At 50.2% G+C, this 18,503-nt stretch overlaps 1 protein-coding gene across 1 annotated transcript; it reads right to left on the bottom strand.

The window, feature by feature from the left end:
* Nucleotides 1-7,769: 7,769 nt before the first annotated feature.
* On the bottom strand, nucleotides 7,770-14,380 carry Sh2d2a (SH2 domain containing 2A). Its single transcript, XM_032896706.1, has 7 exons — nucleotides 14,283-14,380; nucleotides 13,596-13,750; nucleotides 12,811-12,992; nucleotides 12,076-12,165; nucleotides 11,750-11,918; nucleotides 8,709-8,867; nucleotides 7,770-8,505 (listed from the first exon to the last, which is right to left on the bottom strand). The coding sequence occupies exons 1-7, from the start codon at nucleotides 14,314-14,316 to the stop codon at nucleotides 8,164-8,166; spliced, it is 1,131 nt and encodes a 376-aa protein (XP_032752597.1). The 5' UTR covers nucleotides 14,317-14,380; the 3' UTR covers nucleotides 7,770-8,163.
* Nucleotides 14,381-18,503: the final 4,123 nt, after the last annotated feature.

The raw sequence follows: 18,503 nt of genomic DNA on the forward strand, positions 1-18,503 counted from the left end.
CAGTAACAAGACCCTACCTTTAAAAGAAAAAGAAAAAGAAGCAGTAGAATCAAAGGGACACCCAGCAGGTTGTGGCAAAACATCCCATTTCCAGAGAAAATCAAATTAACACTGAGGTCAAGGACATGGACTGGTTTGGAGTAAGTCGTGTTCACCACTATACCACAATATACACAGGTTAATTTGCAAGCCAGGCATAGAAGTCGGAGGCTAGAGAGATCTCCATGGAGGCTTCAAAACCTCTGTGTGTTTTGAAGAAGGGATATGGAAGGGAATGTAGCATAGGAGCTGTGGGGTGCTATGTGCACACCAGGAACAGCACGCAGTGCAGTGTCTTCCTTTCAGATCAGGCAGGGCTCAAGCAGGGATGATCACAAACTGTACAGCATGCATGAGTCAGCTGCCAGGGATCAGAGAGCCCTACCTGCTCTGCAGGAACGGAGTGATAGACTCCAGCCTGTCGGTGCCAGGCAGAGGAGCCATGCAGAGCGCCGTGCTTCGGCCCACTGCTGATGGGAAACACCGGGCAGGGTTTAGTAGTGTTCAGCCGACGGTTTGAAGAGGTTGTGGTGGAACTAGGGTCCAGTAGACTAGACATCTCAGTTTCTGGTTCTGTGTATGGAGGTAAGTCGAGGCGTCTGTTTCTCATTAAGTACGTTGTAGGGTTTCATCACTTACAGGAAAACTAACAGCTTATCTGAAATCTGACCTACTTGGGGTTGGAGCCAGACAGGGCTCTGAGTCCCACAGGGACTGCAGTTCGGATGTGTGCATCCAGCCATTCTCAGCAGGGAGCATCGGCTCCGGCTACACTCCCTGTCCACTGAGGTTCAGAGCTGGGGCTCATAGTGGGCTCAGCAGGGCCCAGAGGTCTTGAGATCCCTTCGTGCCAGGCGCGCTCTGGGCCTGGCATGCTCTAGGTGCAGTTCTAACCACCTGTGCTGTTACCACTCTGCGTTCAGTAGCTTCTCCTCAGAGTCTGCACCGTGATGTGCTAGGAAGTGCCCGACACTGCTGGGGTGCAGGAGATGGGCCTTTCACCTCCGGTTCTTAAGGGTTCTCTATTTACCTTTTAAAAAATGTGTTTTGAGACGGTCACTACAGCAATTGGGTTGGTCTGAAATTCACTATGTAGCTGAGGCTGACCAAACTTTAGTCTTGTATCCTAAGAGCTGGGATTATAGGTGTGCACCACTATGCCCCTATTCTAGAAAAACAATTTTTAAAAATGTGTCAGACTGAGAGATGGCTCAGAGGTCAAAAGAGCACTGGCTGCCCTTCCGGAAGACTTGGGTTCAATTCCCACCACCCACAGACAGACACATGGACAAAATATCCATACACATAAAATTAAAGTCTAAAAGGTTTGGGTTGGGGATTTAGGTCAGTGGTAGAGCACTTGCCTAGCAAGCGCAAGGCCCTGGGGTCAGTCGCCAGCACCGGCAAAAAAAAAAAAAAAATAAAAGGTTTATGCATCTGTGTGTTGTGCCTGCATGCATTCATGTGTGTATGTGCACCAAATGCATGCCCGGTGCCCAAGGAAGTCAATAGAGCATCACGATCCCCAGGACTGGAGTTAGGATGGTCGTGATCCGCCATGTGTAGGTGCTAGGAACCAAGCCCCAGGTCCTCTGCAAGGGCAAGTGCTCTCTTCTCTGCTAAGCCACCTCACCAGCTCCTAGACACATCTTTAAGTCACTCTTTAGCCCTAAAAAGATGACATTTTATTTGGTGGCTGGAATTTCCTAGTCATCAAGAAATGCTGGCACGTGTGATAGTTCACACCTGTTATTTTTGAACTTTAAAGATAGAGGCAGGAGGATTACCAGAAGTTTAAGGCCTACAAGTGTGAGACTTAGTCTCAAAATTCAAAAGGTAGGCCAGGTATGGTGGGACACTAATTTCAACACTCTTTGGAAGGCAGAGACACGTCGATCGCTGATTTCCAGGCCACCTAGGGCTACATAGTGAGTCCCTTTCTAAAAGGTATGGGTCAAGAAAAGAAGAGAACCTCCTCTGATGAACAGGAAGAGAAGACAGATGATGGATGGATCAGAGAGGTAGGAGTAGGAATGACGGGTGCCTAAAACTGGCCTAACAGCGACGGTCAAGGGGGAGAAGGCGGGAAGGCTTTGACCACATATGTATTCTATCCTAGCCCTTGGAAGGGTTCAAGGCCAGCTTGGGTTTCAGACTGAGACCCTGCCTCAAAACAAATCACTATCCTTGAAGATACAGGTGCACAGTCACACTGGCCAGGACACGAGTGGAGAGGACCGAGGTTTTTGAAGATCTGACTCAAACTGCAGAAAGATGGAGAACTTGCTGTGAGGACTTCCATCCACCCAGAGCCGTTCCCTGCTGTTGGCTGGAAAGTGGTTGGATTTTGGTTTTAGCTCGCATTCGGGGAGGACTATAGAGGACAGTCCTCTATAGTCTTATCTTATGGTATCTTAGCTACCGCTAAGGATAACCAGCCCTTTTGAGTGCATCTGTGCAGGGGTCACTGCTTTCCAGCCTCGTCCTCGAGACAGCCACAAGTGGCATTTCTGAAACTTTCTACTATCTCCGATGAAGGAGCAGGGAAATGGCAGTCACAAGGATCAGTCACTGGCAAAAGGCTGGGTCTGAAGGACAGTTGATCTGCAGTGGCAACTGTGCCTGACTGTGGGCAGACATGAGAGCAGGCTGGGCCAAAGTGCCTGGACCGGGCAGGAGGGTTGCTGTCTTCGTTTCTTTTTCTGTTGATAGGATAAAATATTCTGACAAAAGTATCTGATGGGAAAAAGTTTGTTTTGTTTTTCTTCCTGGCTCATACTTTAAGCATGTCACGGCAGGGAAGTCAAGGCAACAGGAGTGCCTTAGTTAGGGTTTTACTGCTGTGAATAGACACCATGACCAAGGCAACTCCATAAGGACAACAATTTATTGGGGCTGGCTTACAGGTTCAGAGGGTCAGTCCATTATCATCAATGGTGGGAACATGGCAACATCCAGGCAGGCCTGGTACAGGAGGAGCTGAGAGCTCTACATCTTCATCTGAAAGCTGTTAGCAGAATACTGACTTCCAGACAGGACGGTCCTAAAGATTTGTTTATTTTATGTATAAAATACATACAATAATACACTGTATACACTGTGTAGTGTATATACAGTACACTGTAGCTGTCTTCAGACACACCAGATTACAGACACAGACACATTACAGATGCTTGTGAGCTACCCTTTGCTGAGAATTGAACTCAGGATCTCTTGAAGAGCAGCCAGTGCTCTTAACTGCTGAGCCATCTCTCCAGCCAGGTTGAGGGTCTTAAAGCCCACACTCCAAGAAGGCCACACCTCCTAACAGTGCCACTCCCTGGGCCTAGCATATACAAACCATCACAAGGAACTTGAAGCAGCTGATTGCTTCCGTGTTTCCAGGTAACAGCAGTGAATGAATGAAGCTGCTTAGCTTCCGCTCTCTGCTTCTATAGTCCAGGATCCCCTGCCCCAAAAAGTGGTTCCATCCATAATTAAGGAGCATTTTTCCCACATTAATTAACAGTAGTCCCTCACCAGCATTCTCAGAAGCTAGCCTTGGTCTAGATACTGCTGCCACAGCACAGATGTGCTAGGAGGCTTGCCTCTTGGGTGGTTTTAGATCTCTTCCAGTTGACAACATCAGCTGTCACAGACGGAATGGCTGGAAAAGGCTGAGTTGGTCCCACCTCCCACGTGAGGAGGCTGCCTGGAAAGCCAAGGAGTCAGCTCCCTTTCCTTCTTCAGTTGATCAATTTCACACCTGAGGGCCTCACTGTAGTTGTAGGCCTGAGGTCGGTAGTACTGCTGGCAGGGCGGGGCGGGGCGGGTCATGACCTTGAACCTTATTTCCGTATGCTCTGGGGACTGAGCTCTGGGCCTTACATAGGCAAGTGCTCAGCTTCAGGGCTGGGCTACCTTTTCAAGCTTTGGCAGGTCAGGGACCTTATTCCTCTGGGGGTCTCTTAGTATCAGGACTTGGTTAGGATGAAAAGGCCAGGGCTCTGTCTCACTGTCTGGAGCTTTCTGTCACCTCCCTTTCTGACCCTGCACTCTCTTTAGGTGTCACAAGGGATCTCCAAAGCCCCTGCTGGTCCTAGTTGTCATACTAGTCAAAGCTGCCCGTGCAAAACACATCTCTGCAGGGGAGGCCCCAGTCCCACTTTGTCTTTGGGGCCTACTTTGGCCTAAGCCTAAAGTCTGCAGCATTCAACAGTAGAGTGCCCTAAGGAGGCGTAGGTGCCCGCTGCGCTCTGCCCGGGAAATCCTTTGCTTTCTGACTCCCTGCTTTCATCCCCTCTTCTTGCCTGCCCGGAACCTACCCTGAGGACTACCCACGTTTCTCAGGATACCTTTCTTGTGTTTTCAGCCTCTCTCTTCTGATTCCTGAGGAGAGCGGTTATCGGTTGTCGTGTGCCCCTCGCTCCCATCTCTCCCATGATTAGGAGGCTCTAGATCTCCAGCAGACATGGAACTGCTGATTCACAACCGGTGAGTCTCCAGCTGATTAGCACTGGAGTGGGGAAGAAAGAACTGGCTAGTCACTGGTGCTGGTGTGGGTGCCAGGCTGGGGGAGGGGCAGTTGTGGCCGCTGTCTGCAAGAAAACTGAAGGGAAGAGCCTGTCAGACTGCTGTGCCTCAGCTAGGGAAGAAAGCAGGACCCAAAGAGCACACGTTACCTTAACCGAGCCTTAGCAGAATTAGGGTAACAGGTGGGTGGCCGAGCCTTAGCAGAATTAGGGTAACAGGTGGGTGGGGAGCAGTGGCAAAGGCTACCTCCAGAGACTCCTCAGGTGACTCTGGAGCCACAGGCCAGCCTACTGCATGACCAGTCCCAGAAACCCCCAGTGTGAGATGAAAGTGGGACCTAGGGCAGATTCCTCCCTGGTCAGGACTCTAGAGTCTCCAGAGGAGTTTTGTTCTAGGGCAGCAAGCCAGTCCTGAAGTGAGTCTGGGCAGAGAAGGGAGAAAATCCCATAGGGTGGGGCAGGGAGGGGGGATGGGTCCCTGAGTGAGACAAGGGCTTAAACCCAGGAGGTCAGGAAGTCCCAGGAGAGACTTGGAGCCGATTCAGGAGTGTGCATCCTCCGAGGGCTCACAGACTCTGAGGGCACCCTTCTCCCCAGTTCTGAACCGCCTGTTTCTATAGGCATCCACTCCTGTGCCCCTGGCTGCCCATCCAGCCTACCCCAGCTAAGGGAGAAGCACTTGGCAAAGGGAGCCTGTGTCCTGGTCCTCAAGATCTTCAACTTTCAGCCAAAAGATCAATAACTTTGCCTAAGAGTCTTTGAACCTCTAGACCCCTATGAACCACAGTGGGAGAGAGAAAAGGGTTGGGGAGGAGCTGGAAGGACTAAGATTCCTGAGGAGTGAGTTTGTGGCTGATGACTTATTAGCCAGACAAGAACCAACAAACAAATTCTAACATCTGTTCTCACCAAACCATTCCTCAGACAACAGCAGCAATTGGACCAGGGCCCAGATGCAAAGGCTCCTAAGGTCCAGTCTCTTCAAGAGGAAAAACCAGGGCACAGGAGGCAGGATGGCTTCCCTAGTACATACAGTTCCTTGCCTTGGTTCCTGGAGACTCTCAGAGGGAGCAGTGTGTGTGTGTGTGTGTGTGTGTGTGTGTGTGTGTGTGTGTGTGTGTGTGTGTGTGTGCTGAGGGAAGCACAGATCCCATATTTGTTCCTCTTACCTGTGTGTGTGTATTCATGTGTGTGTGGTGTGTGTGTGGTGTGTGTGTGTGTGTATTCATGTGTGTGTGTTTGTGTGTGGGGTGTGTGTGTGTGTGGGTGTTTCTGTGTGTGTGTGTGTGTGTGTGTGTGTGTGTGTGTGTGTGTTGTGTGTGTGTGTTGCTATGAGGAAGCACAGATCCCACATTTTGTTCCTCTGACCTCCAGGCTGCTTTGGAGTAAGGAAGGCAGACTTGTTAGAGGGACAGGGAAAGCTGGGGTGCAGGGAAGTCCCAGTGCAGAGCTCTGGAAAGCAACCAGCTTCTTAGCTGAGAAACTCTCTCCGTCCCTTGTGGAAAAGAGAGGATTCAGAGTATGGATAGGGAACACTGAACAGGGGTTTTAATCCATGACCTTGGCCCAGACATTCTCCTTCTCTGGCTTGTTTCATTATTTGCATAATGAGAGAACTGGACTTAATTAATAGAGGAGAAAGAAATGCTGCTCGTCCTTCCTCCCCGCACGCACGGCAGACGCACGCCACTCATCCGTCACCCTGCTCTTTTCTGCTGAGCTTAGATCTGACCTTAATATCCTTCCAGTGCCGCACGCTAGGCAGCCGAGACCAATGGATTGGAGTTGGCATGCGGGATGACACCTCCTTGTTGCCGATGAAGGAGCTTTGCTCACCTGGAGTCTATTCCACCTGCCTCCCCTAAGAAAGGACCCAGGGCTCTGTGAAGGTCTGAGGACACAAAACGCCCCAAGTTACCCTCCAGGATCAGACTTACCACCTAAGGAGGCCTGAGGGGAGCCATGCATGCTCTCTGTCCTGAAGCGCCTATCTAGAAGTGCATGCCTCTAGGGGATGAGGAAGGAGAGGGCCACCGTGCTCTGCCACACGCTCCTCAGAATGCAGATCTGGACCATCTGTCCTCTACGACAGAAGGACAGCCCTGGGTCTGTTTATGGGTCAGGTCTATGATCTCTAGAAGGTCTTAACCCTCTGGCCTCCAGTGGGGGTTTAGGTTTCCATCCATTCCTCCGTCTCTCCTCTTCTCCTCCCCCTCCCTTCCTGTGGCAGCTGCTTCATGTCAAGCATTTGGGCCAGTACTTTGGACATAGCTGAGTATCCCCAGGCCTGTCTCCAGGACATCATGCTCAGTAGGAAGGGAGAGAGAAGAAATAAAGAATAATGGGCCAGTGGCCCGGCCGGGTGTCAGAGCTGGAGGGCTGCCTCAGAAAGCCCATTCTTGCTTTCTCAGGGAAGAATGGGTCAGAACTGACAAGCCTGGTGCTAGGAGAGCAGTTACGCCACTCGTAGAGAAATTGGGGTGTGGCTCAGACGGTAAAGTGCTGGCCTAGCATGTACCAAGCCCCAACCTTGATTGCACATACTGTATGGACTGCCTGGTGGTACACACTGTAATCCCAGAACTCAAGAGGGAGAGGCAAAAGGGTCAGAAGTTCAAGGTCCTCGCCAGCTTCACGGTAAGGCGGGAGCCAGCCTGGGCTGCAAGAGACCTTGCCAGGAGTGTTGAGCACCCAGCATTCTTTGGGAGGCTGAATCAAGCAGATACCCACAAAGGCTAAGTCAGCCTTGTCTATACCATCATGACTTCTAGGAGACCACGGCTGCACAGTGAGGCCGCGTCTCAAAAATGACAACAACAACAACAACAAAAAACCCCATTGTTCTTAGAAAAGTCTTGATGAGAAGATGGCAGGGACTAGAATGGGTCGGGGAGAAGGCAGACGTTATTGACCTACAGAGACTGAAGTAAAGAGGATGGAAATGTTTAGGGACCTCACATTTCTGGCTGGATAGCTGGGTGCTGGGAGCTAATCAGTCAGGGTATGGGACACAGGTGGACAGTGTGGTGTGTGTGTGTGTGTGTGTGTGTGTAGGGTGGGAGTGAGATTGGCTGAACCAATGTTCGAGTGGCTTTGGAACCCTGGCAAAGCCTGGATGAACCCAGGGTTAAGAGGGCAGGAGCTGGCGAAGGCCCAGCAGGGGTCTTTGGTGGCAGCAGAGAGGAAGGCTGAGGAAGAACCTGAGGCAGGTACAGGGGCAAGAGTCCGACTCATTTAATAATAATACCACATTCAGACATGAAACTCTCTGTGGGGGAAACTGTGAGGGCAAGCACACAGTGGGTGGCCTCCTCCTCTGAGCCCACTGGTGGCAATGCATGGGCTCCTAAGCGCTCTTCTCCGAGGAGCTGGATCAGTGCCACATGTGTCTGAGGAAGGCCTGACTGACAAGAGGCAGCCTGGGATGGAGAAAGGTTGAAGGAAACCCATCCCCTTTAATGTTCTCTGGAGTAGGGGCAGGTAGAGCTTGACAAAGCTGAGTCCATGTGCATGTCCAGGAACAACCTCAGGCCTGGGGCTGGGCAAAGGTTTTCAGTAGCATGGTCCATTCCATCTTGGTCCAGCCTGCTTCTTCCTTCGCCTTGCCTGCTGTTCAGGAGGGGCTCCCTCTTCCTGCTGGCCTTCTTGAGCTTTTCTTTTCCTGTACCCCCTTTCCCTGGCCTCCTGAGATAGGCCTGGACCAGCACTTACGGAGGGTGGGGTGCCCAATGGGTGGTATTTCCCGTGGGCCATCCACCTCAGCATAGATATTACTAGGAGCATCCCCAGGGCTGCCCCGCCCCATGGCATAGAAGGCTATGGGTTCGTCAGGCTCCTGGTAGACGGGGTTAATGGGTAGGGCCTGATGAGGTCGTGGAGCAGGACTTGTGTAGGCTTCAAGAGGTAGCTGAGGCTTGGCAGGAATGGGGGGCCTGGGTCTGGATGCCTGGGAAGTCTAGGGAAAAAGGCAAGGCCAGGGAAGAGAATTAATGAGAACTGTGGAGTGGAGACAGGGTCTAAGCCCAGGCCTATCACAGCCTGAGCCTCTACTCATGAGAGCCCTCCCTTCCTGACCTCTCCCTCTGTCCTGTGTTCCCTCTCCATGCCCTGCCCCCCCGCCCCCCGCCCATCCCCAGGCTGACTTGATCACTACAGTACCTTCTTCTGTTGGGAGGCCCTCACTTTTTCTTTATGTCCTGGGGCCTGGGCATGGGCCTGCCCCTGTTGGATGAACAGGCTGTGCTGGGTGTCTGGGTCCTGTCTTTTGCTTCCAGAGTCTGATTCAGCCCTTAGGGAAAGACCGGCAGGCTCAGCTGTCTGCAGGGAAAGAAGGAGGCTGCAGGGTTGGGGCGGTCGGCGGCGACAAGCGATCCAGGAAAAGCAATTAGGTCTGAGAGGATGGGGGGACGGTGGTGTGTGTGTGTGTGTGTGTGTGTGTGTGTGTGTGTGTGTGTGTGTGTGTGTGTGTGTGTGGTGTGTGTGTGTGTGTGTGTGTGTGTGTGTGTGTGTGTGTGTGTGTGTGTGTGTGTGTGTGTGTGTGTGTGTGTGTGTGTGTGTGTGTGTGTGTGTGTGTGTGTGTGTGTGTGTGTGTGGTGTGTGTGTGTGTGGTGTGTGTGTGTGTGTGTGTGTGTGTGTGTGTGTGTGTGTGTGTGTGTGTGTGTGTGTGTGTGTGTGTGTGTGTGTGTGTGGTGTGTGTGTGTGTGGTGTGTGTGTGTGTGTGTGTGTGTGTGTGTGTGTGTGTGTGTGTGTGTGTGTGTGTGTGTGTGTGTGTGTGTGTGTGTGTGGTGTGTGTGTGTGTGTGTGTGTGTGTGTGTGGTGTGTGTGTGTGTGTGTGGTGTGTGTGTGTGTGTGTGTGTGGTGTGTGTGTGTGTGTGTGTGTGTGTGTGTGTGTGTGTGTGTGTGTGTGTGTGTGGTGTGTGTGTGTGTGTGTGTGTGTGTGTGTGTGTGTGTGTGTGTGTGTGTGTGTGTGTGTGTGTGGTGTGTGGTGTGTGTGTGTGTGTGTGTGTGTGTGTGTGTGTGTGTGTGTGTGTGTGTGTGTGTGGTGTGTGTGCCGGGTTCTCTGTGTGAGAGAGGGGGTGGGTATTGAGGGGGCCTGGGAACTGTGGACGGAAGCGAACTCTGTTCGCAGTGTGTCTAACAATGAACCGTCTGGAATGAGGGCCAAGACTGTCTCATCTGTACTTACAGTTGCATAAAATTGGGAGGCTTTAGGCTTTGGGAGTTTTTGCCTCCGGGAACTAACCTCCATAACTACTGGCCCTTACTTCTTCAGGCTCAAGAAGCTTAATGTATGAAGATAGAAGCTTCGTGTTTGGGGGCAGAGACCACCTCAGGAGAGACAAACCTTCCCTTCTAACTGCTCCGTGGTAGTTTTGTTTTTAGCTCGGCATTAAGGCTAGCCTCACGCAGGGCTCCACATGCCCTCTGCGTCTGGCTTCCTAGATCCAGATGAGAATTCTTTCTCCTGTGTCTACCCTGTACTTCACCTCTCCTTGAGAAAGCAGTAGACTCACCCTGCTGCCCAAACAGCAGGGAAGTCAGCGTCAATACCTCACCCTCCTCCTTCATCAAACCCAACACAAGCTGTCCTGTCCCCCGACAATGGGTTACATCTTCTCTGAGCCCACATGCAGCCAGCACCTCCGTTCAGGTGCACACACATCCCCACTGGTTCCCACGCTCACCATTCTGCAGTCTCTTTGCCCAGTCTCTCTAGCCCATGCCAGGGCTTCCTGCTCTAGAAGGTTCCAGACCTTCAAGCTTGATTGTGCTGGACCTAGTTCCCGTTCTGACCCTTTTTCCAGACTGGATTCAGTCCTACAGATTCCCATTGCCTTTCCCCGTTTTCTCCTGTGGAGCTGGTGACTGAAATTGTAGCCTGGAGCTAGACAAGCCCCTCCAGCTATTTCTGAGCCCCCAGCTTCCTACTTGACACCTCAAACTACAAATGTTCCCACACCTGGTTCAGACAGGCTCCTTCATCTAAACATCTTCCCAGTTCCTTGTTTGTTCTGCAAAGATCCTGTCAACCCCACACTCTAAACAGCCCACAGGCCCTCTCTTACTCCTTCAACTTCCCCTGTGCTAGCCAGGCCCATCAACTTCTGAAACCCTGACGCAACTGCAGTTTCCATCTCAGGTGGCCTTGTTTGGCCCTAACGCCCCTTCACACCCCATTACCCCACTCCCCACACCCCACTCCTCCGCCCTCTGAAACATTGTAGTCTTCACCTCCTGCGGCCTTGTTGGGCCCTCACGACCTTGTCAGGTGAGGCCCTTGCTTCTAACTCATCAATGTAATCAAATCTTATTCAGAATAAAACCTCAGAGCCTTGTAAGAGCCACAGGGCCCCCTTACGTCTCCCTTCTGACCTCACTTCCGACCTCTCTGTCCATCCATCATCCTGATCCTCACTTCTGCTCACAGTGAGGCTGCTTCTTCACTGCTCAGTCCTCAGACACCTCAGACATCCTCCCACATCAGGGCCTTTGCCCCTGCTGTCACTTCCACGCCAAATGCTTTTTCTCCAGCTGTCTGCACAGCTCCCTCTGACACCATTCAGGCCTCTGCTCAGATGTCCCTTAGCTTCTCTGCTGTGTCTGTTGTTCTCCATCTCTGCTTGGCTTTCTTCCTAGCACTCACCCTTCCTGTTATCAATGTGTTCTCTGTATCACTTACGGCATCTGCCTAATCTTAGAATAGATGCCTCGTGAAGGCCAGGAGATAGATATAAATCGCGACTGTTTATTTCCTCCGTGTTTAACCTCTCTCTCAATACACAGTGGTCTGAAGCGCCTGCACTTTTTGAAGGTGGGGGCTCCCTGACGTTTGTCTATCATAGCCACCACACATGATCCCACCACTGGATTATCTGTCGTTGCTACTGTAGTAAGGTTGGTGAGCGAGATGCCCATCTTGTCTTGGTCACAGGTTTATTGACAGAACCTCTCCCTCTCAGCCCTGCTCTGGAGACTAAGTAAACTTTGCTTAATTTAACTTGACTGCCTCTCTGCCTCTCCGTACCCTGTTCTTTGTGGCTGGTCTGGTCGTGAAAGGACACCTTTCTGGAAGAGGTGTGGGTAAGTCAGGGTGGCCGATCGTGGATTGGGATGAGAAAGACAGAGAGGCCAGTAACCTGGACTTGGTAGGGGTGGCGGCAACGACGACATTCAGTTATGGAATTTGGATAAAGGCTCACCTGGCGAGCAAGGGGTTGGGTGAGCATCTCCCCGTAGGGACTGAGGGGGCACTCTGTGTAGTGTTGAAGCAGGTCCTGAAGCTGCGAGTGGGCACTGTCTTCACCCAGCACCACGTGGCGCCCATCCCCTAGCTGAGCAAGGAGGAAGTGACGGCAGCAGGTTCGGCTCCTGGAGGGTCACTTTGAGTCAGACTTGGCATTTCTTCCCCCACCAGGCTGAGGGAAGCATCTTGAGCTCTCTTTGGAGAGAGCGGTCAGCACAGGGGCTTGCCCCTTAGTTAGCAGGAAGCCCCGCCTCCAGCTGGTCCATGAGGACTGCCCCTCACCTGTAGGACAGCACGAAGGTCACAGCGCTCTCGCTGAAGCGCACCAGATAGCATCCTAGAGGTTGGGGCTGCAGTAGCCTCTCAGCTTCCCTGGAGAGAAGTGTGGAGTCAGTTCTTGACTTGCGACCTCATTTCTGTCTCCTCCCTTAAGAGACCTCTCACCTCCACCCCAAACAAGCATACCAAGACTAAGTGGAGATGAGAGGGATAGGGGATTGAGTTCCTGCTTCATCTGCAGGGTAGCAGGGAGCAGGAGCTGCAGCAGCAACGGACATGGTAGTTACAGTAATAAAGTTTAGAAGTCGAAAGCTGGAGATAATGAAAGAGAAGTAGGATTGGGAAATGGGGAATCTGACTGGAGAGATGGCTCAGCGGTTAAGAGCACTGACTGCTCTTCCAGAGGTCCTGAGTTCAATTCCCAGCAAATGCAATTGGATCTGATGCCTTTTCTTTTTTTTTTTTTTATTTATTTATCTATTTTTTTTTATTATTATTAACTTGAGTATTTCTTATATACATTTCGAGTGTTATTCCCTTTCCCGGTTTCCGGGCAAACATCCCCCTCCCTCCTCCCCTTCCTTATGGGTGTGATGCCTTCTTCTGATGTGAAAAAGATCGAGAAACGGGAGGAGAGAAGAGAGCTGAGAGACGGAGACCTGGAAGCTAGAGCCCTAGATGTCAGGACTTCCCTGACTGACTCAGGACCCTGTGGGGGTTTCTTCCTCTGTGACTCACCTTCTGGTAATGAAGCCGTGGAACCAAAGTGGTGCAGTCTTGAGCAAGAGCCAGTGGGCCTGGGTCTTCTGAACCCATGCTCTGGTCTCAGCTTGCAATGACAGTTCACCTTTCCCAGGTTCCTCTTCCTCCCTGTTGACAGTCCCTAGGACCCAGGCAGCTCCTGGGGCTGAGGCAGAGGCCTGGACATGAGAAGTCAGGGACAGAAGCAGCCATGATTGTAGGACTTCTTCTGACCCCATGCTGCCTCCTTTTTATCCTCATTCTAGCTCCTCCCCTAATCTATTTTAGGGTGAGATTGCCCAGAAAGTCCTTTCCAAGGTCGCTGACTTAAATTCCTTCTGTATCTTCCATAGTGGCCCTAGAGGGCAGGAGATGGTACAGGCAGTCACTTCAGGCCAGGGGAGGGAGGGTGGCTTCCTCTCTAGTAAAGGAAACTGAGCTGGTTGGTGAGAGGAAAAGTGACTGAAAAAAAAAAAAAAAAGATCTGGAATGCTCCGGGCAAATGGAGGTGCTGACACAGCATGCAGACAACTGCATTTGGTGCCAGTGTGCTGTGTCCTGGCCCCCTTATGACTGGGTCTGAGATTTTCAGGGCCAAGGAAACTGAGGGCAAGTGGATAGCTATGCATGGGAGGAAGGCACTCCCCACTTCCTGCTTCCGGTCCTCAGCTAACCATTTATTCCTGTGGGCTCTCATATTGACATGGGCTCCAGTGAATGCCCTCATCCTTGAGAGGATGTCAGTGGAGGAGGCAGCTGTACCCACCCAAGTTTCTACTCACCACTGTGTGGGTAACCCTGGGGCTGAGCTGAACCTCCTGTTCCCTCAGAGCCTGCATGCTGGGCTTGGCCCCACAACCCAAGTCCTGGCATCTCCCCTGGGTCAGGTTCGTGGGCTGGAAGGTGCTGAAGGTTGGGGAGGTGGCTTCATGATTCCCTGTTGGCACAAGGGAGGTTGCTGAGGTGTCCCTGAGGCAGACCACCTCTCCCTCCCTTCCACACTTCAGGCTCTTAAACATCTCCAAAGGGCTTTCCCGACAGGGACTGCCATGAGGACAGAAGTGCAAGTGTGAACCAGGGGGTAGTGGATAGGGACCCCAGGAATAGGAAAAAGGAGTCAAGGCATTTCAAAGGGGCTGTGACAACAGAAGGGTCATCAGTAAAACAAGGACCGTGGGGACTAGGCTGGATCTCTGAGCCCTGGAGGCCTGTAGAGAGGTAGGTCCCTTAGGCCAGGCCTTCCCTTGATTGAGATTCTTCCACCTGCCATCTCCTTCCACCCTCTTGTTCCAGTCCCTTACAAACCTCTTGGGATCCCATCCTCTGCCCTCAGGGATGCAGAGATGCAGAGCCCCGGAGATGGACCGAAAGCTGTGGGCACCATGGCAGCTCTGGCTTGGGTCAATTGCTTAACCGAGAAGTGGGAGCTCAGGCTCAGGGAGGCAGGAGAGATAGAACTTTCCACGTACCTTGGGGACATGTCTGGGCCAAGCAGAACTCCATGGAAGCAGGTGTGCGTGCTCTCAAAAGAGGTGCACACTCGGCAGCAGCTCATCTCTCCTCCCACTTCTTCCCCCAGGGGCAGGAAATGTCACTTTACCCACTGCCTTTGTCTCTGAAAGGACCCACGTCATGGAAAGTGCAGTCGGGCTACAGTCTTGTTTCTGGAAGGCAGGCCCCTGGGTAGGGGTGGGTTACTCTGTTAGGTATGAGATGTTCTTGCTATCTGACCTTTGTCCCCTCTCTAAAAGCGTTATAAGGCTTCTCAGAGATTCATACTCAGAATTTTGCTTTGAGGAGATACATGAGGAGAATGGGGCAGAGCTGCAACAGGAAGGATGTGGGTTAGACCTCTGGAAGAACTTTTGTGTATATATGTATATGTGTCTGTGCTTGTTCAACATATGTGTTATACCGCAGGCACACTCGCCTATGTATGTAACAAGGAAACTAAAGGTTGAGGCCAGTGGCTTCCCTGACCATTCTCCATCTTATTTTTTTGAGGCAGGGTGTTTCATTAAGACTTGAGCTCATGGGTTGGGGGATTTAGCTCAGTGGTAGAGCACTTGCCTGGGCGCAAGGCCCCTGGGTTGGGTCCCCAGCTCGGAAAAAGAAAAAAAAAAAAAAAAAAAAAAAAAAAAAGTCTTGAGCTCATCTTTCCTACACTGGCAGGGTCAGTTAACCCTCTGGGAGTCACCTATCTCCTGTGAACCCGGCACCGGGCTCGCAGATGTGTGCCCAGTTTGTATGTGCATCCCGAGGCTCCCAACTCAGGCCCACATGCTGTGTAGCAGGAACCTTGCTCATGGGGCCATTGCTCCAGCTGCTGGGGGGCTGTGTTAGTTATGTGGGACCCATGGGACCCTGAGTTAGAGAGGAGGGGTCTGGTGTCCGTCTTTGAGCAGATGATGGATTCGAATTAGGGCAACACTAAGCAACCTTAGGGGATCTGCTAAGTAAACATGTCACTGCTAGAAGTGGCAGGATTGGCGGTTGTGGTCCATTCCGAACTATCTCACAGCTTTGTCCATTGTGTGCTTCCAAGCAGGTAGTTGCTGTCTTGGGAGGCTGTGGGGCTTGTAAGAGGTAGAACTTGCAAGCCAGAGGCAAGGTACACTGGGCAGCTGACATCTTCTGCATTTTTTGGCATCTACCCAGGAAACCAGATTCTATGACCCACATCACTATATTTAACATGGCTTAGAAATGCAAAAGACAGGGCTGGAGAGATGGCTCAGCGGTTGAGAGCACTGGCTGCTCTTTCAGAGGTACTGAGTTCAAATCCCAGCAACCACATTGATGGCTCACAACCATCTGTAATGAGATCTTCACACTTCTGTTATGTGTGAAGACAGTGTACTCATATATAACAAATAAATAAATCTTAAAAAAGAAATGCAAAAGACAGCATATTTTTTGTCCCACGCCCAGCATTCAGAAGGCAGAGGCAGGGGGATCTCTGAGTTTGAGGGCAGCCTGGTATACAGATCAAGTTCTAACACAGCTAGGGCTACATAGAAAATTCATGTCTTGGAAAATAAACAAACAACAAATAAGACCACAGCTGGAATATCACAATAGGAGAGTTAGGCCAATGCAAGAGAACAGAGGTCACGGAAACCCTAACTGAGACACCCCCAAACATCACAGCCTATTGCCAAATCTATTGGTTGTTCTCTACAGCTTGATGGTAAGGCTCTCTAACTGAAGACAACACTTAGTTCTGGCATTAAACATGGAGAAGTCGATTGAATGGCCAGGTAGAAGCTGTACCTCTATTGACTTTCATGCATAATACTAGTATATACTCTGCATGCTACTGGGGGAGAAAGGCCATCACAGTATCAACCAGCTACTAACCCTGTGACCTTCAGTAGTGACCTGCCTGCGGATATATTGGTGTTACAGTGGCACAAACGTTATGGAGTAGCCAGGCACTTTCTGATTGGATTTAAGGTTCACTCTATAAGGTGGAACTCATTCCTGATCCTGTTAAAGTGGCCAAGAACCTAAGACTAAATAGGCCATGGGCTTAGGGGCAAACCGACCATTATTATTTTACTAAAGGAATATAGCAATAAAATGAGCCCCCAAGTTGGACAGTGTTACACTTTTTTTTTTTTTTTTTGGTTTTTTTTTTCGGAGCTTCCTAGGCAAGCGCTCTACCACTGAGCTAAATCCCCAACCCCCAGTGTTACACATCTTTAATCGCAGCCCTCAGGAGTCAGAGGCAGGCGGACCTCTGAGTGTGAGGCCAGCTTGGCCTACAGAGCCAGTTCTAGGACAGCCAGGACTACACAGAGAAACCCTGTCTCACAAAACCTAAAAGAATTCTAATAACAAACTGCTATTCCTATACATAGATCAGTGTCTGGATCAACCCACCTCAGAGAAGCTTTTCTTGCAGTCGATAGAAATTAATATGGAGACCCATAACTGGAAAGGGTACAAAGAGAGAAACTGTGGGGCACTCAGTACTAAATGGAACCCCAACCCCTAAAGGCTCAGGGTCTATTTGGAAGGAGCAGTGGAAAGATTGTAAGCCAGAGTGGATGAATGTCTCCAAGGAAACAATGTATTCTTGACCTAACACTCAGAGACTGTGGCAACATTCATGGGACCTGCATAGGTTCAAGCTAGACAGGTCCTGGCTAAGATGGGGAAGTGAACATGGGCTTCTATCCCTAATCAAGAAGCTATCTGCAATTGATAATTTCTTCTCTCTCTCTCTCTCTCTCTCTCTCTCTCTCTCTCTCTCTCTCTCTCTTTCTTTCTATATGTATATATATACATATATATATTGTATGTGTATATATATATTATTATCTATCTATCTATCTATCTATCTATCTATCTATCTATCTATCTATCTAAATACACAGTCGCTGTCTTCAGACACACCAGAAGAGGGCATCAGATCTCATTACAGATGGTTGTGAGCCACCATGTGGTTGCTGGAAACTGAACTCAGGACCTCTGGAAGAGCAATCAGTTCTCTTAACTGCTGAGCCATCTCTCCAGCCCTAAGATACCTTCTGACAAAGGGAAAATGAGATTTCTCCAATGAAGTATCACTGGGTATATCAGCCATACCCTGAAAAGCCAGAGTTGGGGTCAATCTAAGGCCAGTGGGAAAGTTCTACCACAAATCTCCAAGCACAAAGACCCCTCCCTTCCAGGGAGTAGTTAGTTCCTGGAGCAACTGCAAGCCAAAATGTCAAACAAAGCCACCTGTAACTCCCAACTGACCTCTCCTTGACTCCCAACCATTTCCCCTGGAAAGTCCAGAACGGTCCACTGATCACAAGTCAGCTTGGAGGTCACTTTGTCCCATCAATAATACCCTGCCTAGTTGCCAATTGTTTGAATTCTGCCCCAATTATTTGCAAGGTATATAACTCTCTGTCAGAGTCTGCTTAGGGTCGTCTCCCCTAAGTGGGAGGACCCCGGCATGTTGGAATTAAACTCCTCTTGCTTTTGCATCAATCACTGTCTCTGTGAGTCTCGTTCAAGAGGTCCTGAAAGAGATTCAATTCAGACCTCACAACCCCAGGACAGGCCCCATGCACACCAGTAGTTAGTTGGCCAAAACAAAGTGAACACAATGGTACTTTTGTGGACTTCGTTTTATTTGCTTTATTTGGGCTTTTTCCCCCTTATTAGTTTTTTTGTTTGTTTGTTTTGATTTTAGTTTTATTTTTGATTTTTGATTTTTTTTGAAAGAGAAAGAAAAAAAGAACATAGAATTGAGTGGATGGGGAGGTGGAGGATCTGTCTGGTAGGAATTGCAGGAGAGGAAAACGTAATCAAAATACATTGTATAAAAATTTTATATTTAGAGAAGAAAGGTGATGAGGAAGGATGGAACGCAGGCAAAGGCCACATGAGCTGTGAGTGAAGGTAATTGCTCTGGTTTCAACCATATCATGGCTCTTTTTTTTTTTTTTGTCATGGTTAAGTGCCTAGAAGTGTAATTGACAGCTGATGTTTAAAATCATGAGCAAAGCGATGCAGTTTCAGGACGGCCATTCGAGTTGCATAGAAGATCTGTCTGCAACTGATACCTCGACAGTGAGCTGCCTGCAAGATATCCTGGTGTAATCATGGCACCAATGCTATGGGAGTAGTCAACCACTTTCTGATTGGATTTAAAGTTCACTCTATGAGATGGAACTTATACTTCTTTTATA

Source organism: Rattus rattus, chromosome 3 (assembly GCF_011064425.1).
Source record: "Rattus rattus isolate New Zealand chromosome 3, Rrattus_CSIRO_v1, whole genome shotgun sequence".
NCBI classification, from domain to species: domain Eukaryota; kingdom Metazoa; phylum Chordata; class Mammalia; order Rodentia; family Muridae; genus Rattus; species Rattus rattus.